Source organism: Indicator indicator, chromosome 1, assembly GCF_027791375.1.
Source record: "Indicator indicator isolate 239-I01 chromosome 1, UM_Iind_1.1, whole genome shotgun sequence".
NCBI classification, from domain to species: Eukaryota; Metazoa; Chordata; class Aves; order Piciformes; family Indicatoridae; genus Indicator; species Indicator indicator.
In genome coordinates, this window is record NC_072010.1 from 66,618,775 (window position 1) to 66,645,324 (window position 26,550).

The following is a 26,550-nucleotide window of genomic DNA, read 5'->3' on the forward strand; positions in this document are numbered from 1 at the left end:
GATACCAAGTTGTTCATGCCAATTAGGGAACATGTTGATTCATGACATCTACCTGTCCCTAACCTCTCCTCCCAAATTTCAGGGTGCACTTGCATCTCAACTGCAGTGGCCCTCAGCCAGAACTACCTCTATAGAAGGTCTTTTACCTTCTGAGACCAGACATGGTCTAGCCAGTCACCTTAACAGAGATGCCATTTTTTAAAAGTATAGTTGTAACCTTTAGCATGTAAGTACATAGCAGCTGTATTTAAAAATAGTCACTACCATTCAGTGAAAGCAAATTAATTATTTAGGTGTATTTATAGGATTTATAGGGCAACTGAAGCTAAAGCTACTTAATTGAAATCCTGATAACAGACTGAAGTCTGTGCTAGATCCTATACTGTGAAATGCAAAGCCTTTATTAAATAAAGCCATTAAGGAGGATGATAATCCCTGTGGCCTTAAATATGAATAATGTGCAATGTAAATAATAAAAGGCAAAAATCCAATTTTCATGCAGTGAACTTGCAAATACTCTGCTGCTTCCATTAAATTAGCTTTTATTCAACATATTGTAATGACACTGAGGGCACATCAGAATTCCTTGTAATACAATTATTGTTCAGCACAAAACCTGTTTTTTTACTTGCAACAGAAATGTGAAATATTTTATTTGGCTTCTCTCATATGTCAAATGAGATGAAAATTGAGGGAAAAAGCTTCATGGAGGCAATATGAGAGAAAATAAGCGAAGAAAAAAAATAAACACACAAAGCCAAAAAAGACCCAGAATGTGAAGACAAAAGAAAGAAACAGGGCACACAATACTAGTTTTCTAGTTAATTTTACAGCAACTTAATACTAGGAAACAGGACAAGAAAACAATTTCAGTAACTAAAGTAACTTATCTTGGTTATAGGCCAAATGGAGCTGTATCACACAGTAAAGGAGGTGAAACTCAAAGCTCTTTAACCAGAACAAAATCTGTTGTGAAACGTCTGTCGTACTCCTTCCAAATATAAGGATGATGAAAAGAACTTAAGGGCATCAAGTACCACAACAGCACAGTGCTCGAGTCTGGAGCTCTGTGATCACTTCCTGGCTCCACTATGTTAGTTGCAGGTCACTTTGGACATGCTTTAACTTTTCTACAAAGGAATAATGGTATTTGCTATTTTATATAAAGCATCCTGTGCAGTTAACTAAAAATACCTCTATTCAAGAACTGGAAACTGAAGCATAAGGTCAAGAATTTAACATTATTGTTCAGAAACAGAATATCCCTATTGGAGAGTTTAATCAATCCATTAACGATGAGATTATGCTTGCTATGGATGTCAAACAATTTTTCAGCTATCAACTTTTCTGCAAATCAAAATACTTCCTCCAGCAAAGCTGCGATGGAATAAAGATAATGACTCCATATTTATTCAATTCTGTGTTCAGTTTAAAAGCATTACACCCCAAGAAACCCTCCAGCACAGAAATGCTATTTTTCTTATAGCATCTTCACTGCATCAAGATGGTTAAGGAATCACCAGTAGAAATGTGAATTATTGTAACCTCTCACAACATGTAAACATGCCTTGTACAATAGTTATTTTTCACTGTCTGCAGCAGTGTCTGCTGTGTCCTATTTTCTGTGCCTATTCTCTGGCCACAGAGTCACAGAATCTGAGAATGGTTTAGGGTGGATGGAACCTTCAAAGATCTGATCCAAGCCCCTCCCATCCAACCCCCACATCTTTAACTAGATCAGTTTGCTGAGACCCCTGTCCAACGTTGAATGTTTCCAGGGATGGGGCATCTACTGCTTCTCTGAGCAACCTGTTTCAGTGTTTCACCACTCTCACTGTGAAAAAAAAAAAAATCTTCCTTACAGTTAGCCTAAATCTAACCTCTTTTAGCTTAAAACTGTTACTCATCATCCTATCACTACAGGCCATGGTAAAAATATCTCTACCTTTAAGCACAGAAGGGCCACGATGACATCTCCCTAGTCTTTTCCAGGCTGAACAACCCCAACTCTCTCAGCCTTTCTTCATTCACAGGAGAGGTGTTCCACCACTCTCATCATTTGTGTGGCTCTCCTCTGGATTCACTTTAACTGGTCTACATGTGCCTTGTACAAGAAACCCCAGAGCTGGACACAACACTTCAGAAGGGGTCTCAGAAAAGCAGAGTAGAGCAAGAGAATCAACTCACTTGACCTGGTGGCCACTCCTCTTTTTATACAGCCCAGGACATGGCTGGTTTTCTGGGCTGCAATGATATGTTGACATGCTCAATTTTTCATTTCCAAGTCCTTCTCCACAGGGCTGCTCTCAGTCCATTTGTCAGTCTGTACTGATAGTGGTGGTTGCCCCACATGCAGAACCTTGAACTTGGCCTAGTTGAACTTCATGAGGTTCACATGGGCCCAATCCTCAAGCCTGTTGTGGGATCTCCAGATGGCATTCCTCCCTTCAAGTGTACTGACAGCACCACTCAGCTTGAGGTGTCATCTGCAAACTTCCTGGGGGTGTACTCAGTCCCACTGTCATTAATACACCAAACCGTAGCAGTTCCAATACAGACCCCTGAGGAACACATTACTGATTTCCATTCTGAAACTGATCGTTAATTTGGTCCAACTCTGTTCATGTGCAAAACAGGCAGGGAATGTCTAGAGTTGCTCAGAAACAGCTCTGCACCACAGGCAGTCTGCCACATCGTGTGAAAAGGTTCCTGGGGTCAAGTGGTGATGTCATTGGGACAGAGGGACAATTTCAAGGGATCACAGGAACAATGGCAATCACAGAATCACAGAATATCAGGGGCCGGAAGGGACCTTGAAAGATCATCTAGTCCAACCCCCCCTGCCAGAGCAGGATCACCTACACCAGATTACACAGGTGAGTTTTGAATATCTCCAGAGAGGGAGACTCCACAACCTCTCTGGGCAGTCTGTTCCAGTGCTGTGTCACCCTCACAGTGAAAACAATTTTCCTCATATTTACGTGAAACTTCCTACACCTCAACTTCCACCCCTTGCCCCTTGTCCTGTCATTGGGCACCACCGAGCAGAGCCTGGCTCCATTCTCTTGGCACTCACCCTTCACATATTTATAAACATTGATGAAGTCACCTCTCAGTCTCCTATTATCTAAGCTAAAGAGCCACAGCTCCCTCAGTCTCTACTCATAAGGAAGATGTTCCACTCCCTTAATCATCCTTGTGGCTCTGCTGGACTCTTTCAAATAGCTCCCTGTCTTTCTTGAACTGAGGGGCCCAGAACTGGACACAATATTCCGTATGTGGCCTCACCAGTACAGAGTAGAGAGGGAGGAGAACCTCTCTTGACCATTGGTCACATTCCTAATCCACCTCAGAATGGCATTGGCCTTCTTGGCCACAAGAGCACATTGCTGGCTCATGGTCACCCTTCCATCCACCAGGACCCCCAGGGCCCTTTCCCCTTCACTGCTCTCTAGCAGGTCAGTCCCCAGCCTATACTGGTGTATGGATTTGTTCCTTCCCAGGTGCAAGACTCTACACTTGCCCTTGCTGAACTTCATCAAATTTCTCCCTGCCCAACTCTCCAGCCTGTCCAAGTCCCACTGAATGGCAGCACAACCCTCTGGTGTGTCAGCCACTCACCCAGTTTGGTGTCGACAGCAAACTTGCTGACAGTGCACTCTGTGCCCTCATCCAGGTCGTTGATGAATATATTGAACAGCACTGGTCCCAGTACCGACCCCTGAGGGACTCCAGTAGATACAGGCCTCCAAATAGACTCTGTCCCATTGACCACAACTCTTTGACTTCTTTCCTTCAACCACTGACTTCTTTCCTTCAGCTATTTCAATGGGGCTGGCTGACCTGCTGCTGCCCAAGGTGGCTGCGAGCAGCGAGGGGCACTGGTGGCATGGGACCTCACACACACATAGAGTGGGCCATGGGTGTTTCCTGAGCTGTCACTTCCCATCAAGCCTGAATGAAAACACAACACATCCCCACACACCTCATGGCAGAATGAGCAAAACCCCTCCACAGCCCAAAGCCATGGGGAGCACAGTGGCAGGGAAACAGCCTCCATGTGTGGCCTTCATTATTGGCAAAAACGTTTACTTTTACTTCTTGTATGTGCAAAGAAATTAAATATGAGTAAGAGGGAAAAGGCAAAATCTATTTGGAAAGTATGGAAAGTAGAAAGCAGTAACACCTGGCAGACCTAAAGTGAAGTAATGCAACAATTCCATCAGCACAAACCACTATCCTAAATAGTATTTGCACCAGGACAATGAAGCAAAGCTATTTGAATTACATTCCTCAAATTTTTCTTCCTTGGAAGACTATTCCCTTCCAGCAACACTCAAAAACAGCTCCGCTGAGGTGCTACTATATTGCTACTTACTATGGCAGTGATTTCTCACACCTCCCACCAAATCTGAGTCACAGTCCTCAAGAGGCCCCTGAGGCTCTCACATGTCCCTAGGAATAGCTTGGGCACCATGGCTCTTTCACTCTAAGCTTTGAAATCTTGTGGAGTTAGGGGCACAGGAAGAGAAGAGGAGTTGGAAATAAAAAAAAATAAATCAACTCACCCTTTCTACTACAGAGAGATTTTTGCTCTCCAACCACATGCCTATTGGCACTGCCAAGTAGCAGATTACTCACTTTCCTTCATTAACTACTGAAAAAAAAATACTACTAAAAACAACCCCCAAAAAACCCCACCCAATACCAAACCAAAACACACACACACACAACAAAGCGGTGTTTATCTGAAGTTCATTCAGACAAAGCTACTGAACAGCTAGGATAGTAAACACTATAATGGTCAGGATCTCCCCATACGATTACTTTCTCTGGTCTGCAGCTACTTGACTTCAAAAAGTGAACTACTACCATAAAGGCAGCTTTTAATGTACTTCATCATCCAAGGAAACTCTTCAGGGGGAGAAAATTCAACTAAAAGATAAAGTAACCTTTATTGTCTTGCCTGAGATTCCCTCTGGTCTTTACCCACTCATTGCCAATTGCTATGGAGAGGATTAAATGAAATAGTAGGCTTCTCCTACATGTAAGACCCTAAAAGAAAAAACAAACCACCACCACCAACAAAAAAAGCAAACAAAACCAACCAACCAAACAAAAAAAGCCCACAAGAAAACCCCAAATGAAAACCCCCCCAACCAAACACACAAAAACCTTCAGGAAAGGCCTGCTCTGAGAGGGCAGCATTGTAGTGCAGAAACTACCCAGCACTATATGAGTGGCACTGCTGAGAGAATTTAAATGTCTATTTTATTTAAAACCTAATTAAAATAACAAAAACCTAAAACACATTAAAGAGGCTGAAATAACTAGAATAATTCCCGGAATTGTTAAGTATCATTTCATGAAAAATTAAGAACTTCAAAGAGTTGAAAAGCATCACTCCTCCTGCCTTGGACTGTTACCTTTTTTATTCTCACCACACTGCACCCTGAATCCTCCTCCCATGTTCATGGACAGAATACAGCTGCCACTGCTGCTGTTTCCTGAGCAGGTGGTAGCCTGCGTGAAGTTTGGTCAAAGCAGGGCGAGTCTAGAGAGTTTTAATTTGATGAGAAATATAGCATGACAAGTCCACCAATTCCATTTCAGCTGTAGCAATAAGGAAGATGCTCATCAGCAACAGCTAGATGTGTCCCTGGTGTGGCAAAGGTTCCCAAGCTTGGAGAGAGAAGAACAGACTCAAAGAGTTCAACATGCTCTTCAAATTTTATTAGTCTTCTTACTGACTACACTTGAACATCAACCTACAATGCAAATTCTTCCTAAACATTCCCCTCGTATTTTAAGCTATTACATGAGCCCCTCTCCCACAGGAAACCTAACATCTAAAATGATCTAAAAGATCTAAAATGATCTCCCATCTTCTCCACGGCCTCATGCTGCCTTTCAGTATGACTACATACTGTACAATCATGCTGTCATTATCTACCACCAAGAACACCCTCTCTCAGGGTCCCTGACTACTAGCATTGCTGGTGACTTCCGAAGCATTTTATAATCCGTGTGGAAGGAGCTCATCTTCTGGGTTCTTCTCCACACCCACAGAAAGAACCTGAGAATGCTTGGTCTGAAAGTCAGGTTCTGTAATACAGGTTAGAAAGGACATGTTAATTTGGGAGGTTAATGATTCAATGACTACCTACACCTGTGCCATCCCCACTTCAGACACTGGCAGGTCTACTGGCCCAGTGAAGAGCAAAGATGCACATGGAGAGGGAAAGGGGATGGGAGAGCCACTGCCTAACCCTGGACAGGCTGCTCCTGCCCGCTTCTGCCTGCTGGATGTCTTTGATCAGCAGTGGAGTGCCACAGGAAGGGGATGATGACACAGATCGTTACCTGGATCTTCTGTTACTGCTACTGACAAAGCAGTTTGCGTCTGGGGTTCCTATTTTTGGTAACTTTAAAGGTGTGCAAAATATGTGGGAGAGGAGACGCATGAAAGAGCATTACAAACTCCCAAGTTCCCCAGGGACCATGGTGACTCTCTGCACCAAACACACCTCCTGGTCTCACTTAGCGCTCATCTCAGCACTACACACTGCAGAAGGCAGCAGAAAATCAATGCTGTATTTTGTACTTTAAAAAAATAGAATAGGCAAACCCAATTCTTAGTAACAGGAATTTTGGCAGTGTAGAATTCATATGAAACACACATTAGAAGCAGAGAAACTGGAGAGCAAAAGCCCTGTGGCTTTCTACAGATCTGCGTCTCTTACAGTGTGCTCCTGGCAGAAGAAAGGGAGGAAGACACCAACCTTCCCCTTACTTATTTGCTTCCCTGTTTCCAAGGCCTGGGATGAGTGGGACATGGCCATTCAGCCCTGGATGTCAAGTTTTTGTTTGCTAATAAGCACAAAATGACCCCTCCTTAGCTGAACAATATTATTACAGATGCTGAAACCTACACAGCCTCTTCTTTAAAATGTGATAAATTATTTTTAACGGCAATGACCACCATGGAAATATATACTCAGATAAAAATCAAAACTGACTGCACATAAAAGGAAGTCCTGTGTTTATCAAAAGAACAGATAAAACTCAAGCTAGGAAAAAAGTAGTTTCCTTTCTGCAATATAGATCAAAAGTACCATACTTTTAGAAGAAAGTTTCCTGATTTTTCCTTACTGAAAAGGTATTTTACATTGCTGCGTGACTGTGAAATATAAACAATGAGATGTTTTCCGCTATGATCTAACACCATGATTACCTACACTGCGGAGGAGAATAAGCAAAAAGAAAAAATTTCTCTCCTGGCTGTCAACTATTATTTTACTGCATTTTATGACATGTAATGTATGACTGTATTCTCCAAGGGCTTTTTAAAAATCTATTTTAGAAAGGAAGCATGCAAAAGAGTGAGGCTCTTCACACGAAAACTCTTGGCTGAAACACAAGATGCTCTGGACTGAACACGAATCCATCCATGTCTGTCTCTTCCACAGTGCTGCACCCTATCTGCACAGAGTCCATGAGGAGCAGCAGCCCTGGTGCTGATGAATCCTGCCCACTCGACGTACGGCAGCTCGTGCTTCTGCCTGGAAAGCCTGTGCTATTTCTGTCTCTTATCTTGTGATATTTTAGCACAAAATCACAAGAAGGCTTAGCAGTGAAGACTAGAAGAACCTGTCACGGTGAACTACTTCAATCTCAATAGGACAGGCACCTCATAGCAGGCTGGCATTACCCATTTCCCCATCTCTCCTTCAGCCAACTTCTACTCCCCTCACTGGACATCCCTCCTCCCTAATACAACAAGCTGTATTTCTTAAGTCCAAGGAAGAAGCTGCAGAAGTGCACACCTATCATCAAGTGGGCATGCTCTGTCACAGGAAGTCACCACAGGAACACATCCAAAGAAGCACTGCACTGTGACACAACATACACCCCATGCCTGGCACATGGTGACAATATTGCACAATTTACTGAATAGAACATGGATTCAAGAATCCACAGAATAGGCTCCCTATATATGCAGATACATGTGTGTGTAATACATGTATGTGTGCATCTTATTTACGGATAAGTGTTAATGGAAGTCAATCGAAACAGAACTTTACTGCATTAAAATAATTAAAAAATCACAAATTTTAAATGAAAGTGTATTGATTTGCTTATAGGGATGATAATATAACAAACCTGATACGAGATGCAATAAAAGCATTTCAAAACACGTTAAGAAGGCGGCCAATAAAAAGAGAGCCTGCTAAAAGCAGTTTCAAAATTAAATGAGATCTTAAACTCATAAACCCAGGGCTTTTTATAGTAACTCAGAGGACGTTTTGATTGGAATTAGCCTGAAATTAATCCACAAATAAACATGTTCAATAATACTTACAAAATGACTGTTTAGTAAAGTAAATATGATAGTGCCTATATTTGGCTGACTTCTTGGGTGTCACTTCAGAGGGCAATCAGGAGGGAGCACATCAAACACAGCAGCCTTCTCTGTTTCATTACAACCACAGTATCTTTACCCAAAGTCCATCTACAACTGCACAATCAACATTTTATACCTCTCTCCCTCTACCCATCTTGCACCTAACCTCACTTCAATGGTACATCAATTGCAGCAATTAATGAACCTTTGTCCAGAAGGGGAAAGACTTTAACATCTTAATGAGACAGCAATACATATTAAAATCAATATTATTCAGATGATGTGTCTATTCTGGTCCTCCCTCTGAAAATAACTGAGACTGTAGGAGAAATTATCATTAGCATTTTGATAACAATCTTGCCAGCCTTCTGTTAAAATATTTTCTCTTTAAACTAAAACTGGGATTTATTATCTCATGCAAGCAGATCATTCTAAATTTAGCAACACCCAATTCCATACTGGTTTGGATCAGATTTAACAAAAAAAAAAAAAAAATTGGGAAAAAAAGAATGCTAACTAGCCTGGAAAAAAAAAATAAAAATAAAAATAAAACTGTCATGCCTGTTGCCGTAAGAGCAGAAAGACAGCCTAAGCATCGCCTAGGAAGCAACCTCTTCCCATAAATACCATTTATGTGCATAGAAACTCACCTTTTAACCATATACAGCATTAGTTTCACTTGCCTGATAAATCATATTCCAGCTGACAGTAAACAGGAGGGACAAATTCCTCACTAACACAAATCTTTTAAGCTTCTTCAAAACATGACTGCAGAGCACCTTTGTCCCATCACCTTGAAGCACAGACAAAAATTCCTCAGGATCCTCAAGTCAAATTATGTTATGCGATCACCATGGCAAAAGAAAACAGTCCCATTTTTTTTTTTAATTAGTGAATGCAACAGCCTTCCCTCTTCTGGCACCCAGCGCTACAAGCCAGGCTGCTAAGCTTTCCAGTTTCCAAAAATGGGGCATGGTAAGGACCTGCTACAGAACTGCTTTACAACAGTCATGAAGATGTGTGTCATTCAGAAACCTCTGCCCTTGGGCAACCACATGCCAACTGATGAGTTGCACCAAAAAATCCCAGCTGCTCCACTAGGATAAGAAGCCAAACTTCAGCAGGGGCCAACTGCTTTCAGTGGTTTGAAAGTACCAGAGACCAGTTACAAGACAAACCTGACCATGGTTTTTGCTATTGAACCCCTCAAAAGATAGCCTGCAGGTGAAGAGCAGTGGGCCTGGTGCTAGATACCAGGCCTTCCTGGTGACATGAGATGAGAGGCTGCCCATGGCCTGAGTTCACAGGTGATAACAGCTAACAGAGACCAGTGCACAGCAAGTTTTGTGGAGCTAATCAAAGTTATGTTTAAAAGACTGGGCAGAAAGTGCTCTATGTTCCAGATGTTTTACATTTTTCTCTCTACTTTTGAAAACAAAATGTCTTTTTAGTACTAAAGTTATATTCCCTCCTTCTGTCCTTCCCCTGAACTGAGAGGCAGCTCATGTACATGCATCATTAAATTAATGTCTGTTCTTCCTTACAGAATAAAAAATTACATGCAAAGACAATTTGATTAAACTGGGCACACTGCATGGTTTTTTTTTTAAAGCTATTAAAACAATTGTAAAGGTTTTTCAGCAATGATCTAGCAACATAAGCAAAACTTCCCACAAAGGGGAGGTAATGAGTTTAACATTACTGCTGAGGAGGATGGTAACAGAGCCAAGCAAGTAAAACTAGCACACCAGCAACCCCCTTGCTGCCCTGAACCATCAGGAAAAAGCATGGCTCAAGCTGCCAGAGGAATTCGAATGAAAGAAGATCTGGGGTGGGTAAATGGAAAAAACCTATTCCCAGGCCCACCTGCAGAATGAACACTCTCCTTTTTTTGTTTGTTTGAGGTTTTGGGGTTTGTGGCTGTTGTTTGTTTTTTGTTTTGGTGGGGATTTTTTGGGTTTTTGTTTTCTCTGTTGCACAATGGTCAGGCCAGTAACTGTCCAGTCAAAGTACCAGTCAGCTCCATGCAAGAGGCTTCTGTAATCGGGAGCAGTTTGGTTTGGTTCAAGACTAGAGATAAAGGGCTAGCTTTCAGCTGGCACTACATTTGCGCATTGCTTCCTCCCCAGCTGCAGAATCACAGCTGCTGTGGGTGCTAAGGCAAGGCCAAGGTCATGCAGCTTTCTCAAATCCCATAGTTTATCTTTGTCCAGGCTCTCACGTTCTATTAGAACTGAGCTTAGGTTCTTCCCATGACAGCTTATCCCAGCTTGGGAAAACCTGTTGTAAAATACCAGATTTTAATACGACCACATTGAAAACGCTTGCAAAAATTCAGCTCGGTTTGAATGCTGGAAAGCTGAAACTGCATGCATCCCAAACACTTCTGTTCTGCAGAAGTCACCAAGTCCCCAAAAACTGAATGAATCCAGTGCAGTACAGGTCAACAGTTATGATGTTGCAATGCTTAAAGACATTAATCAGAGTGAAATATTAGTTAGAGTTGGCCTTAGGAAGCTTCAAGAAAGGCTTCTAAGAAAGGGTGATCTACAACTTCAAAAGAAAGCAGCATCCCATAATTACAAATATTGCAGGTGGGTTACTTAAATGAAAGATGCAGTTGTCTCTCTTATCTGAAATTTAAGCAGTGCTTCTTTAAGCAGACAGCGTGGAATGTTGAACAGAACAGTGAAATTAGAAGGGATGTTCTAAATACAACAGTGCAAAACTCAAGAAGTACCTAGACAGTAGAAAAATGTAATGGCATTATTAACCTAAAATTATGAGATGGCAACAAAAATAATTCCAGACTGTAAGAAAAGATCTTCCCAGAGCACAAAATCCTCCACAGCATCAATAAATTATTGTTGCAGTTTTATGTGGCAGCTTATTGACCACATGGACATAGCTTTGTCTAGAAAGAGCACACATAGCCTCCCCCTGACCTGCAAGTATAGGCACCCAGCATTAACAGCCAGTGCCTTCAGCCAGTCTGACCTGTTGGGCATCTGGCCAGCACTAGGAGTCTGCCTGAATATGAACTGATAAGATTAGAAACGAGGAATACAGTGTACAGTTACAGTCCATACACAGACCTAATTGCTGCATCCCTGCCCCAATGTTCCCCATAAACAAAGTACAGCATCTCTGCCAAACCCCATTCAATAGCAGAAAATAACTGTTGTAGCTTCAGCGTACACAATCAGTGCTTTTTAGTCTCCCCAAATCCCAGCCCTCTCTAGTAATAACTCTGCATTTGCAGCTTCCCTCCAAAGACCGCACAACACACGAGGGTGGGTGGGTGAGTCAAGTTTTCATCTGGGAAACCTGAAGCTCAGAAAGTTCATGCAGGTCACCCAAGGTCAGTTGGCTACATTCTGCATAGAACCACACTCTCTCTTCAACCTTAAAAATCACAGCTGTGCCATCTGCCCAAACAGCAGAGATTTATAGGAGATGGGCAAAAACTGCCAGAATTAAAATGTGCACAGGATCTTGGGGCTAAGTTGAGCAAGTCTATCCATCTCTTTGAGTAACTAGCTACCAAACAGTGTCATGCACTAAACGTTACCGGCATTTGTCATGAATCATTCAGAGGGATGACGTGCAAGGATTAAACTTTGCATTCGCATTTAACAGCAAGAGGAGTCCCATGGAAGCATGCCACAATGCCACAAATTAATAGGGAGGATTATAGGGCTAGTGGCACTAAGTTCTTTCCATAGTCCCACAGATCTTCTAGGTGTTACTGAGCCACTGCTGACTATCCCCAGCCAGAAGGAAAAGTCCACTGTTAACACTAGCCCGTATAGCCACATGAGGCTTATTATGCATTTTTCTAGCCTGCAAATAAAAGTACAAAGACAGATAAGAAATATTGCATTTCTGGAAAACATAATGGACATAAAGATGACACCTGCAAATGGCACGTTTTCTGAAAAGTGTAAGAGCTCACTGAATGATGAATTTTCCTGACTCAGCCCCTCAGCAATCCCTTCTCCCATGCTCACTCACTTCTATGAGGACAGTTTTAATTGCTGAGTTTTTAAATACTCCTGGCTATATTCTTTACAATACCCATTAGTATGATTGTTAATCTCCTGTATTTAAACATTTTTTAGTCATCTGGCCAGACCAAAAAAAAAAAAAAAAATTGCTCAAGATCAGAGACTTTGACATACGGAATAACAGTCCTGTTTGGATGGCTTTGCAAAGTTCAGGCACTGGGCAGCCAAACAGCAGCATCAGAAGCAAATATATCAGAGAGAAAGAACAAAAGTAAGGTAAATCCATGGGCTTATGCATGCTGTACACTGTTGACAAGAATGGCACTCACGTCTATGCCAATCTGATCACTAGAAAGCCAAGCTGAAGAGTCTCCTCGGACCAAGACAAAGCGTGCTCTCTACACAACCCACTGTTGCTTACAACCAGATCTAAATGCATATAAACACCAGACTCCATCCACTTCCTCTTGCAGAACTCAGCGGGGGGATCTTTACCCATTGGTCAACAATGTATCCAACAAGGAAATGTGGAAACATCTAATCCACACTCATCCACCCTAAACCTCAAAAACATAGAGGTGGTGTAGGATAAGGCAGGACTCAAAGAATGACTCGGTGTCTCTTTTGGAGAATTTCTACAAACAGAGCAACTGCAAAGCCTAGGCAGAAAATTAGCATTGCTTCATCTGCTTGCAAAACTCCTGAGAAGCCAAGAATAGCAATCTTTCCCCTGGGATAGCAAATGGCAGCCTCCCACCCAAAAATGTTGAAATCACTCCACAAAACTGATACATCAGAGAAGCAACCAATGCAACACAGTGGAGCACAGCCCATCCATCACTTCATTCACGTACGCTGACACATGATTTTCCTTAAGCACACATCTTACTCTCTACCATTACCTATACACATGTCTGGTAACGCACCACATGCCTATCCATCACTTCAGCCATGTTCTCTCTCCTGGAAAAAACAGGAGATGTGTTTTGGTTTTTTCTAGGTTGCTTTTTTTTTTTTTTTCAGGCAAATGCTGTTCTCAGTTTGTATTGCAAGCAATAAGCCCTGCACCTGGAGTGGGAGACGCCTGGTTTGGGAGGAAATCATTAAAGACTTGCATGCATTTAGCTGGCTATTAGATTTTGAGAATTCCTGAAAAATTTCTAAGTGATAAACTGCAGTAATTGTTAACAAAACAACAACAACAACAAACAACTCCACCAAAACAAAGAGACAAAGAAAAAAAAAAAAACCAAACAAAAGCAACACTGACTGCACACTCAGTGAAGGCAGCAGATTTACCATAATGCCTCAACAATCTATGGGAGCCATTTACTTTGACAGAACCCAAATTCCCCAAGCGGTTCAACAGTGGTAATGGAAACAGAGGAGCCAATAAATTATAACCTTGTGTGTAATGCATCTACCATTATAAACCACTCTTAGCCTCCTACTTTATCCCCTTGGGGGGCCACTCTAACAGTTGCTGGATTTTCTTTCCCTTATTTTTCCAGTGTGCTCTTTCAGTAGCTGTGACTCTTTTATAATGTCTAATACCATGCTCTACATTTATATAGCATCTTTAACATAAACAACCCAAAACATGCAACATCTCTGAAACAGATGGGGTTTTACAGGCTGAAATAGAGGTACTGGGAGGCACATACTACTCGGTGTATCAGTAGAACCCCAAACATTTCAGGCATATATTAGTACGCAAATACCCACTTTCAGATCTCTCATACAGAAGATGTATACCACATATCTGAAAACACCTACAGTACTTTGAAAGAGTTTCTGAAAAACGGTCTTGTACAACTTTAGGAGCAGCCCCAGTGCCAGTTTATCCCTAGTCCAGCCCCTTCTCACACTGGGATTCAGCACTCTGGATAGACCAAGCCAGCAATAGACTGTGGGAAAAGAAGGAAGAAAGAACAGATAAAGAAATACAATATTCCCAGAATTTTGCCAAAGTTTATTTAGCAGCATTTGCTGATTTCATAAAATACCACCTATGTAAAGAAGAACTCCTTGAAGTATAAGGTCTAGAAGCAAAACACAGACATAATAGTGACATGGATGCTGGCTCTGCTCTGTCTTCTAAGGTTAATTAAAACTCTCAGAGAAACAGATCCCTGGTGTGACTCTAACATATCGGTCCGAGGATATGAGCAAGTCTGAAGTCTGACAGAAGTGACCTTGGCTCTCTGCCATTACCTTTCACAATTAGCATTTTCCTGTCTGACCAAAATAGCCCATAATGGTATGTCCCATTTTATATAGCACATTAGCTAAAATGAAAGGTACTAATTAGTAAAAGTGTAATTTGCATTTATGTCCCAGGCAGCAAATCTATAACAATTTCTAAAATTAAAAAAAAAAATCCAAAATGTGTATATCCTAAGGAATCACTTCAGCTTTCTCCAAGAGAACAAAGCTATCAAAGACCAACATTAAGACCAAAAGGGATGCAGTTCTGCTCTTCAGTATCAGTCTGAAAAAGCTTCATTCTAGGTTGGTTTGTACCATCTATTGTTTAGTACAGAGAGAGGTCCTGTTCTCTTGTCTCCAGGATAGCTCAGCAATCAGCTGCATCAGCAGCTCCAAGGATTATTCTCCCCTGCTGCTTTTTTTAAAAGCAGATTAGTTCAGACTTTCTTTCACTGTAATGAACCTTGTAGGGATCAAGCATATTGCATTGATTTCCAGGATAAAATTGTTGCAGTCAGTCAAAAGGCCAAGCAAACAGTTTCACAGAACCACTCTCCTCCAGCAGACCCACTGCCCTAGAATCACTCATTAGGCCCAGCAAGGGACAAAAAGAAATGCAGTTGTTAACTATAAATGCCTGTCTACATTTAGAACATATCTGGTGCTAAACTATAGCAGTTACTCTGTCACCCTTGACACCCCTATCATCCATGAGCCCTACCCAGCAGAGAAGGGGAATCAGGGAAAGGAAAGAAGACCCACAGGCTGAAATGAAAACACAGTTAATGAAATAACCTAATTAATACCAATGCCAGTATTAAAGTTATACTCAGCCAAGCAAAATTGCTTTAGTTACAACTCCCATGAAGGTAGTCCTAAAGAGCAGAAAGCATGTGAGGAGAAACCAAAGCAAGAAAACCAAACAAGAGCCCCCCTTTCCCTTAGAAAACTTCCTCCTGGTATGGGATACACCTATGAGCCAACACCTGTGAGCTGCTAAAATGGGCTGCAGCTCATGGCTGGCCTATGGTCCTGACCCAGCAAAACATAGAGAAAGCCAGAAAGTGATTTTCAGGTCATGTTAACTTTGCTTTCTATGAAATTCAGAGGGGTAACAACCTACCCAGAAATGGACAACTGAACTGAGGATGCTCACTGAAGTCCTATTCAAAGCCAGAAGATGACAGAACGAGGTGTGTTTTTACTATACAGTATCTGCAATAGTGGCTAGGGAAGTAACAACTTAAAAATCTGCCAATTTATGTTAAAAATTAATGAAAATTAAACCGCTAAAAAATTAGCATAAATACATAAAATTATTCTCAAGTAGCTTTCCCTGTCAAGCATTTCCTTACATGCACAATCCCTGTAATATCATAGGTTGACTGGGATTTAAAGATACAGAAACCAGGGATTGTCTTCTTGCTGGACGGTCACAAAAGCTTGATCAGGGTGCAAGAGCCTGCCTCTGCAACACAAATCCTGCAAGTGCAATAAGCCTTCCATTCAGACCCTATCTCCTGTAAGAAACTGCTCTCTGGACATCAAACCAGACTGGGAGGATATCATATTTTAAACTACCTGATGAATGCAAACTTCCCTTCTTGTAATGCTGAAACTCAAGATGACAGGACCTTTCTGATATGACAAAGCCACAGCCCTAAGTCCAGTTGAAAAATAAATAAGAAAAAGAGGGCAGAATCCCATTGCTTTTTTTCTTAACTTTGACAAATCACTATTAAATACCTGAAGATCACTGAGGTCTACATCTCGATAACAAAAGATCTATCCTTCCAGAAATACTGCCAAGTATACTACACTTCAGACTCCAAAACTGAATTTTATGGAACAATGTATGACATTTGCCATCATTTCCTGTAGGCAAAGCTTCAAAAAGGCTGTACAGGTCTATTTATTTTTATTCAGGAAACAAACGGAAAAAAAAACCCAAAGAAAGAAACAAACAAAACACCACCAAATTAATTGTAATTAATTGAAACATTTAGGACAGAAATACAACTTCACAAGGAATCTCTGAATTGACCTTTCCAAATCAAAAGCTGACACAAGCCTATACACTGAACTACAGCTCAAGCAGATTTCATGAAAGATCAAAAACAATTACATAAATCCACCATGTATATCGCATTAGCAAAAAGATGCAGTTGACAGTCTTCAGAGCATCTCCATTCTAAAGTCTCCTAAAGAAGTCCTACAGTAAATTTTCTCATATTGAATTATACAATACACAGAGCACTGGGAAAAATTGATCTTGTCCCCTCCGAGTCAATGAAACCCTTGCCATCGATTTTAAAGGGAGCAAGATCAGGCACTCGACTGCAGTGTTAAAATAAATAAATGCATATGTTGCAGTACTCCCCTTCAATAAATCACACCTTATACATAAAAATGACATGACGTTCCCTTGGGAGGGGAAACTTCAGCTTCAACTCCTACTCAGCTCTGGCTGTCACGAGGACTCTGCGTGGCAGCAATGGCACTTTGTTGTGCCCCGGGAAGAGAGGGGAAAACTCGGGAGTAAACCGAAAGTGCCGGGTACCAGACCCGTCGAGTATATTTATCGACTTATTCTGGCAGGCAGCACAGCAACGGAGCCAAATCCTGCCTGCACCTGACAGGCATCTGGCAGCGGCCGGCACGCCGAAGAAAAGCACGTTCAGGGCACATCGGGGTTCGTAACACTGTGAGCCAAGTCCAGCTCTGCTGCACTCGGGGTTGCCTCGGGGCCCTTCGGTGTTGCGGCTGCCGGACAGCCGGTACGAAGCCTCGCCGGGGGTCCCGACCCCTCCCGTTGCCCGGAACCACCCGGAGTAGTTAAGAACATCCTCGCCCTAGCCTCCTTCCTTTACATTACTAGAGTCAACCGTAAATGTTGGCCGCATGGCCAGCGCCTGCGTAACCCGCCGAGAGGACAACCTCTGCTGCCCTGCGAGACGGGACGTCCCGCCGGCAAACTCAGACCGCACGACGTCCTGCGGAGACGCGCACACGCCCGGCCGCGCTCCCCCGGCCTCGCCGGCGCCCCCCACCCGCCCCCAGTCCGGCACCCACCTTTCCCAGCAGAGCGCTGCGGCTGGCGGCCGCCAGCTCCCGCAGGCTGGCAGCAGCCGAGGCAGCGGCAGCGGCGACGGCGCTGGGGGCGGCGGCGGGCTGGGGGTACGCGGGGGCCGCGGCGCTGGGGCTGCCGCTGGCGCCCCCGGCGGCGCGGGGCCGCTGTCGGATGCCGTCCAAGAGGCGGACGAGGAGGATGTTGGCGGGCAGCTCGTCCACGCCGCAGCCCACCAGGATGCGGCACTCGGGGCAGCGCAGCTCGTGGCGGGAGCTGACGATGCTCTCCAGGCAGCGCCGGCAGAAGGTGTGCTGGCACGGCAGCACCTTGGCCGTGGTGTCCAGCCGCTCCAGGCACACGGAGCATTCCAGCAGGTCCAGCAGCGACGACTCGTCCATCGCCGCCGCCGCCGCCGGCTCCCGCTCCGCCGCCGCTCCGCTGCCGCTCCGCCGCCCCCTCGCCTCCGCCTCCGCCCCCGCCCCGCCGCCGCCTCCTCCGCCTCCCCTCCGCGGGGCAGCGCAGGGCCCCGACGCCCCTAGGGCCGCCACGGCCGGTGGCGGAGGGGGGCGGCCGGCGGAGGAGCGGCGGGGGGCATCAGGGCAGCGGGGATACGCGGGGAGCCGGCGGCGGGGCTGCCCCCGGCGGCGGGGTGCGGCGACCTCGGGGGCTGCCTGGGAGGCGCTGCCCGGCGCCGTGCGGCGCAGCGCTGATGCCAGCGGCGCGGAGCGGAGCGGTCCGGCAGCAGGGCAGCTGCCTGCCCGCGCCTCCCCTCCACTGCCCAGCACAGCTCGGTACGGCGCGCCTCAGTAGCTGCGGCGGGGCCCGGCACGGCCCGGCGAGCCGCCCGCCGCGCCTCCGCGCGGGGCGGGGAGCGACGGGGAGCCCCGGGGGGGCGCCCGCGGCACGGCTGCCGCCCCGCGGGCGGGCCCCGCCGTTCTTCCATGGCTCCCTGTAACCCGACCCAGCAGGTCTCGCCGCCCGCTTTCCTCCGCCGCGGCTCCTTCCTCCTCCTTACGGAGGCTGCCGGACGGGCCGTGCCGCCGCACGCTGCCGGAGGCAGGAGGAGGGGATCCCCCCCCTCCCTCGGGGAAGCCGAGGACACGCAGGCGGGGGTGTGGGGGAGCCCCTATAACCCGGCCGGGGCCTGACGCCTCGAGGGGAGGGGTGGTCTCGTTGCTGGCCGGCCGAGAATGGGGCTCACGGGCACAAGCTGCCCCTCCTGGGCGCAGCGGCTGCCCGGGGACCGGGAGTAGGACTCGGACTCGTCGCCGCCCGGCCCCGTCATCCTTGGCGGCGCGGCGCCTCCTGGCGGACGCGGTGAAACACAAGACCCCAGTGCATCGCCAGTGCTCCCCGGCGTTTCGCCGCGTTCCCAAACAATCGTACTGAAATCGGCACTGGAAGGTGGAAAGAAGAGCGAACGTCACATCTCTTCTCCCTGCCGGGTGTCCTGCGCTCCAGCCGCTTCCTGTCCCTGTACGGCCTCTCTCCACCCGGTTCCTGCGTCCTGCAGCGTTAGGACTGTGCCTGGCGTCCCGTTTAAACTGGTGTTGAGGCACAGATGAAAGGAGCAGGAGCATTTCAGAGTTTCACATCCATTTGGTATACTAACCACAGGAGATTTAACAAAAACACTATGCTAAAACGCTTGCCCATGTAGAATTTTCCCTTAGAGGAGCCTCAGGAGAAGCTCCATTCTTCAAATGAGTGTTTTGAAAAATCCCCTTTTGGCCGATACTTAACCATGAGTACGATTAAAGGCCCTGTTTAAGCCAGGCACTACAACTGAAATGCATCATCATGCTGTCAAAGAGAATTTTCACTTGTGGTCCATCTCCTAGCCAAAGCTTTCTTCTGTACCTGTGCCCACGCACAAAATCTTTCTGTCTGCTTTATGACTGCAATTAACTTCTGATGTGTACAGCAAGATAACCCAGTTGTGATAAAGGTGATCTATACACTGTGTAGGAAAATCTACTAAATTTCAGTGTGCAAAAAGCCATGAATCTCTTGCTGCTCCTGTGTTTAGAAGAGAAGGAGTAAGTGTAAAGCTAAAGAAAAGCTCCTGATGCAGAGCACAGATCATTATTTGTCGCTGAGTAACGTAATCTAATCTGCGTCTTTGCAGAAAGAAACACCAAATTCAAGAGTTTTAAACTACAAATAATACTACTGCCTGCAGAAATGTGAAATACAATATCAAGGACTTGGGCTTTCTATGGAGTAAAATTGTTAATTTAAGAAAAAGGAGTAATGGAGAACCTTTAAGGATAAAAGGCATTGCTTCAGCAAGGTGAGGGAAATAGTGGGAAATCTGTAATGAAATGCATAATTGTTTTAGCACCTCAGATTGCTTCCTTCAGAGGTGAAAACTTAAATATCAGTGTCAAAACATAAAAGCCAAAAGCGCTCTGTTACACAACAGTGTAAATCCAGTAACTACAAGGGTACTTTTCATCTGTCCTTCCTTCAGGTTGCTCCATGACTTTCAGCCAAACCAATCTGTCACCAGATCATTCAGAGTTGCCCAGTTTCATATCCTCAAACTATGAAAAGCTCTCTTGGAGAACCAGCATCCAAAAATGATGAAAGGGTCACTTGATATTGGATCAACTTTAAAATGTGCAGATGTGCAAAACATTTATTACTCAGTAGAAGAAATCACTGACACACTTAAAAACAGAGTCATCTGTAATCCATCTGTAAAGCACCCTCTTGGACAGGAGCTAGTTGCCACCGTGGAGAAGCAGTGGCAAAGATACAGCAGATCTCTGCAATGGGCAGGAGGATAGGGAGCTCTCAAATCACAAAGGAGGAGCGCACATGAGGGGTGAAGTTCCTGAGGGACACTGAAGAGGTTGGAGGAAATGAGGAACCAGAGAAGGGCATAGAAAAGCGAAAAGGAGAAGAAAAAATGGTGAGAACAAAAAAAGGGAGACAAGAATTTTAAAAAAGAAAGACTGATACAAAGGTCTAGAGACAAATAAAAGCACACTTCTATGAAATGGAGGGAGACTTGTGAGTTGGGCTCCAACTATAAAAATCATCTCCTGAGTGTTTGAAGAGCCTTTGATGTCAAATGAAGCATTTCCATGCTTAAAAGTTTAGTGTGTATTTATGTGCTTCCCTGTGCCTGTTCCTGAATGAGGGCTAGGCCAGGCCTGAGGGAAATAAAGGGAAAAAAAAGTCATCACATACTTTTTGCCAAAGAGACCATGGGAAATATTACATTAAATATTAACAAATTAAATACTCAGATTATTAGCTTTGGAAATAGGAAAAAGATTAAACTCTCAGAAGCCTGAGATAAAACACACAGAAAGGAAAAGAAAGAGATAGAGAAGATGCAGTGGGTTTTGGGTTACTGGTTACTTTAAAGAAGTGTGGATTTTATAATTTCCCTGTCCCAGCTGCCAAAACATCAGGCTTCAGATTGTAAGTGTAAAGAGATTATTTGTGAACTAATTAAGTAATGTGATTAACATGGTTCTTAAGCAGAGGTGCTGTTTTACATAGAGGGACAGAGCTGCACATTTTTGTTGCAGGTCCCTTGGTAAGGGTGTTTGAGGAGACAGCTTATGAGCAACTCCTGTTTCACTCTCATGGTGGACGAAACAAATTCTTCTCGATGCATTAACTTTGAAGAGAAAAAGAGACTCAAAAAGGCAAAACACTGTTGCAAGTGAGTGGAATGATATTGAAGCATACCAAGACTGCATTTGTAGCTGTCAGAAAATTATAATACAGTACTAGGTACTGCTTAGTGTCTCCATTTAAAAACAAACAAACAAACAAACCAAAAAAAAAACCCCACACACAAAAAACAAACCAGAAAACCCCAAAAAAACCCACAACAATTAAAAACCTGTTCTGCTTTTCATTTTCTTTTTCCCTGCATGGTCTTTCTTGCTCTTCAGTTCAGAACAGGAGAGACTGACAGGTTTTACTGTCTGTAGCTCTATCGCTGTTGGTTTCAAAGGTGTTTTGTGGGCATAGTACATAGACCTTACACTTTCAGCTTTGCTTTCATATATCTACATGCTGCTCTTGAAAATGGCTTGCTTGTTTCCAATCTTCTACCAAATGGGATCCAATTATGTTAAAATTGTTCTCCATCCTTGCTTGTATGCCTGCTTTACTTGTAAGGGTCTGCAACACAATAACTATTCAGTTTGCACAGCTAGGGAACGCTTGCCTGCTAAATAACAATGAGTAGCTCTTATTTATATGATTCTCTCCAAACCTGTGAAGCAGTATAAGAATGGTAAGCATTATTATTTTAGAATGAGTCAATGTAATTAACTTGCAGGAGAATGCACAGCAGTCTATTTTTACTATTGTGCTTTGTCTACATGTTTAAATGATCATTGAGTTATTGTTACATCACTTGCTTTATTTACTTTTAGATTCAGAAAATCGAGGCGTTGTTGGACTTCTGAAGCGAACAATCTTAATACTAAGCAGAGGGAAGGCATAGCTAGTAAAAAAATACCAAACTGATTTCACACCATGGTAATATTTCTGCAAAATGGACAAGTCTGATGATGGGATATTCTGTTTGCTCATTTCACTGGAGCTGAGATCCTTGGTCAAGATCTATCTATCTACCTAAACATTCCCCTCCAGTGCAGAAGCCTAGAAATAGCTCTACAAGAAAGGCTGTTCTTACATATGGAGAAGGTAACCTCCCTTTTGCCTGTCAAAAGACAGATTGTACAGAATCAGTGGCTGAAAATCCTTATGGAAGATACATCAGGACCACCACACCCAAAGTATATTGGCTAGATGTGTAGTGAGAGCTGCACAACAGATAATGCCTGGCTTGCCCATGTCCACAGCATTAAAAAAACCTACATGATAAAACTTGCCAAATAAACCGTGGTGACTTGATCGGCTGCCGTACTGAGACTGGTTACAATACCTGTCCTGGCAACATATGTGTGACAGCCTACCCTTGCATCAAGGGTACACCAGACAGTGTATCTGAGATCCCTCTTATAAGACAGTCATAGAAAACCCATTCAGTTGAACTTTGGAATTTTTTTTAATGCCAGTTTAAAAGACTGGTTTAGGGGCATATATTCCTTAAATTTCTCTTGAGAGTATTTCAACACTGAAAAGAAAATCTTTACTCACTTTGTGTTTAACCATAGCATAGAAACCAGGAAAGAAAGAAGGGCATCCGTATACCTCTGCCATCTCCTTACATGCATTTTGGTCATTTTGGTCACAAAGATGTGTGTTTAACAATGCAGTGAAATCATAGAATCATAGAACCAACAAGGTTCGAAAAGCCCTCAGAGATCATCAAGTCCAACTTATCACCCAGCACCTCATGACTAACTAAACCATGGCTTCAAGTGCCACATCCAATCCTTTTTTGAACACCTCCAAAGACAGTGACTCTACTGCCTCCCTGGGCAGCACATGTCAATGGCAGATCACTCTTTCTGTGAAGAACTTCCTCCTCACCTCAAGCCTAAACTTCCCCTGGCGCAGCTTGAGACTGTGTCCTCTTGTTCTGCTGCTGGTTGCCTGGGAGAAGAGACCAACCCCCTCCTGTCTACAACCTCCCTTCAGGTAGTTGTAGACAGCAATGAGGTCCCCACTGAGCCTCCTCTTCTCCAGGCAAAACAACCCCAGCTCCCTCAGCCTCTCCTCATAGGGCTTGTGCTTGAAACCTCTCCCCAGCCTCGTTCCCATTCTCTGGACACGTTCAAGTGTCTCAATACCCTTCTTAAATTGAGGAGCCCAGAACTGAACACAGTACTCAAGGTGTGGCCTAACCAGAGCTGAGTACAGGGGCAGAATGACTTCCCTGATCCTGCTGGTCACACTATTTCTGATACAGGCCAGGATGCCATTGGCCTTCTTGGCCACCTGGGCACACTGCTGGCTCATGTTCAGGCGGCTGTCAACCAATACCCCCAGCAGATGCTCAGGCAGGCTCTGCAGCTGCCCTGCCTTATCATCCTCCTCAACAGCCCTGGTTGGGACCTCCCTTGCACCTTGCCTATACAGTCAGTAGTGTGTCTTCACAAGACATCCTGACAAAAAATAATTCTGAAAATAATGCAAATTATTTTGAGCACAAAAATTACAGATAAATACTAATACTGTGTACATTAGGAAAAATTACTGCATTAAATTGTGCCTTTTTTTTTTTTCATAAACTTGTGAATTAAAATGGCACTTTCTCTGATAATACATGGTGTCCATGCCCAGGAAGAAAGGAGCAGTGAGTGGAATGTATTTGGAAAATTTGGGTTTATTTCTTGTTATCCTACTCTGATTTTATTGGTAATAAAATAAATTCATTTTCCCTAAGAAGAGTCTCTTTAGTGTGATCTAGTGTGAGATGTCCCTGCCCATGTTTGAGGTCCCTTCCAACCCTGACAATTCTGTGATTCTGTTTTGCCCATGGTAATAATTGGTGAGTGATCTCCCCATCCTTATCTCAACCCATGAGCCTTTATATTTTCATTCTCCTGTCCGTCTGAGCAGAAGAGCAATAGAGTGGCTTAGGTGGACACCTAGCATCCAGACAAGGTCAATCCAACACTCTTATGGTATTTCACTGAGATAAGACTGCATCACACCTGAGCAGACAGCAAAGCAGCATAGCTGCAGTAAGGCCACATCACTAGCAGTGGCCCAGGTATGGCATCATAGTTATTTCTCCATTATGATCTTCTTGTCACAACTATGAGAAGACAAACTATCTCATCATTGTCCTACCACTAATGAAATGCTGTCCGCGTCCACTTGTTTTAGAGAAATCCATTGCAAGGAGTAAGAAGAGATTGCTATGGTTAATGTATCCATTTCTAATTGAGGTTTTTAAGAGTTTAAAATTAGCTGATTTATCTTGTGTTGAAGTTGGCTTTAAAGGTCCACTTTCCAGTAAACTTAGCACTTGGCATTTGAATTTCTCTGCTTGGTGTGCCATCATAAAGGTTGGACCATGTTCAGCTGAAGATGGTTAATATCTCCAATTTAAGTTAGGGTTACCCAGTTACTCAAGTTACAGTAGCCAACCAACAAACCTGGTTTGCCTGGAGCTCTCTTTTACCTCGTCTTGCACGTGTCTACCCAGTACCCAGTACCTAGGCACAGCAGTCGTGTTTCTGTCCCCGGGACAGTGGTGATGCCAGGGTGGCCGGTTCTCACTTCCGCAAGGCAAAACTCTAGGTGTCCCCTCCCCAGCACAGCCTGAGCCATTGTGTAATCAGTGTTTTCCTCATCTGAGAACACTGCATGTTGCAGTCAATCAATGCCTGATCAAGTTAACAAGCCATCTGCAGCTAAATCACGGAAGAAATACTGTGTATTGTAAAATTCTTCATTTCCGTATCATGCTTCTGAAGGGTTTATTTCAAAGAAGAATTAACTTTTCTTGCATGTGGTTCAGGAATAACTTTGATTTTTATTTTTAAAAGTGTGGAAGAATGAGGATTAATTACCATGTAAGAGAGAACATGGGTGGGTTCATTCAGCATTGACTTCTTTAAATCAAAGAGGAAAAACAGCACCCAACAATGCTGCTGAAATAAATGTTTAAGCAGCACAAAGTTGTAATTTTCTCTATAATGAGGTGTACCACCTTTAGGAACAAAACGGGTACCATTTCTGCAGACAGGCATGTCCTTAGAAACATAAAGTCTCTATACACACTGAAGTCTTCATAGTTTCAAGCTACAAACAATACAGGCAGGCAATAAATCAATAGACTTTATTAATATTCAAACAAGCAGCTGCCAACACTTCATCCCAGGACAAGCTGAAGCTCCTTACATAGCTTTTACTACTGTAATAGTTGGGTTTGCTGGCAGTAGATTGGAAAACATGCAATACTAATCAACCCTCCCTGCTTCTGTTAGCCTACAATTTAATCCTTCCTAAACTGAAAAACCTTTGCTACATATGCAATACAACGCTCCCAAGAGGCTTCAGGTTCGAAAGAGACATTTCAATTTTGTTTCTTAGCAACATACATCCAATAAGAGTGAAACACTATACAAACTGTAATATATTTATGTTGTTTTAATCTATGGTGCAGTATTTTAGCATGGCTGAGGAAGTACCCTGCTACAGGATCTTTATGATATCTCCTGTAATGAGACACAAGCATTTTTTGTTTTCCCATGCTAAATTACTTGCTGCAGAATACATTTCTGAAGACACTATAATGTATTCATGAATACTAAATAAAGAGGTACATTCTGCTCTAATAAGGCCATGCTTGCCAGGATTATAATATGGTCCGTTACACAGGGAGAGATCTTTTGATGTTTCATTCATAGGCAGCATTTGGGCATCTTATGAGGATTTGATTTCTAGAATGAGTATCAGCCAGCTTCCAGTCTGGGACCAAAATTTGTGTGGAACTTATTTCTTGGAAGGACAGTAGGCATGGCTTAATATTGTCTTCTCCCTCCAATGGCTGCCTTGATGTGACCAAATACAGTTTTGTGGTTCCTCAACTTTAATGTCATATTGAGGAAGAGGAGGAGCCAGTCAGGTTTCCAAAGACACATAGAGAAATATGCCCTACAGAGGAGCTTTCCAAATTCCACTCAGTGCAGCTATAGCTCTTCACCTCCATCCTTTGGCATAATTGCTTCCCCAGTGCCTGCAAAGAGTACTAGAAAATGTGGTATTTAGCTTCTTCCTATGCTTTTTATGCTTGTATATAGTTATCTTTAAAATTCAGAAATTACTCATCTCTAGAAAAAAATATAGTACTCATATTCTGTAACTGTCTGTTAATAACATTTCCAGCACATGAACACTGCATTTTCAACAGGCAAATATTATAAAGGTGAAAATGACAAAATTCACTCTGTAAAGAAGTGCCTTCT

The 26,550-nt window shown here is 43.6% G+C and overlaps 1 protein-coding gene across 1 annotated transcript in view; it reads right to left on the minus strand.

Moving 5' to 3' along the window:
* Window positions 1-18,087, minus strand: part of SH3RF3 (SH3 domain containing ring finger 3) — a 257,563-nt gene extending 239,476 nt beyond the window's left edge. The window contains exon 1 of the mRNA XM_054386557.1: window positions 17,692-18,087. Within this exon, the coding sequence (XP_054242532.1) occupies window positions 17,692-18,087 (396 nt within the window). The remainder of the gene's footprint in view (window positions 1-17,691) is intronic.
* Between the last annotated feature and the right edge of the window lie 8,463 nt (window positions 18,088-26,550).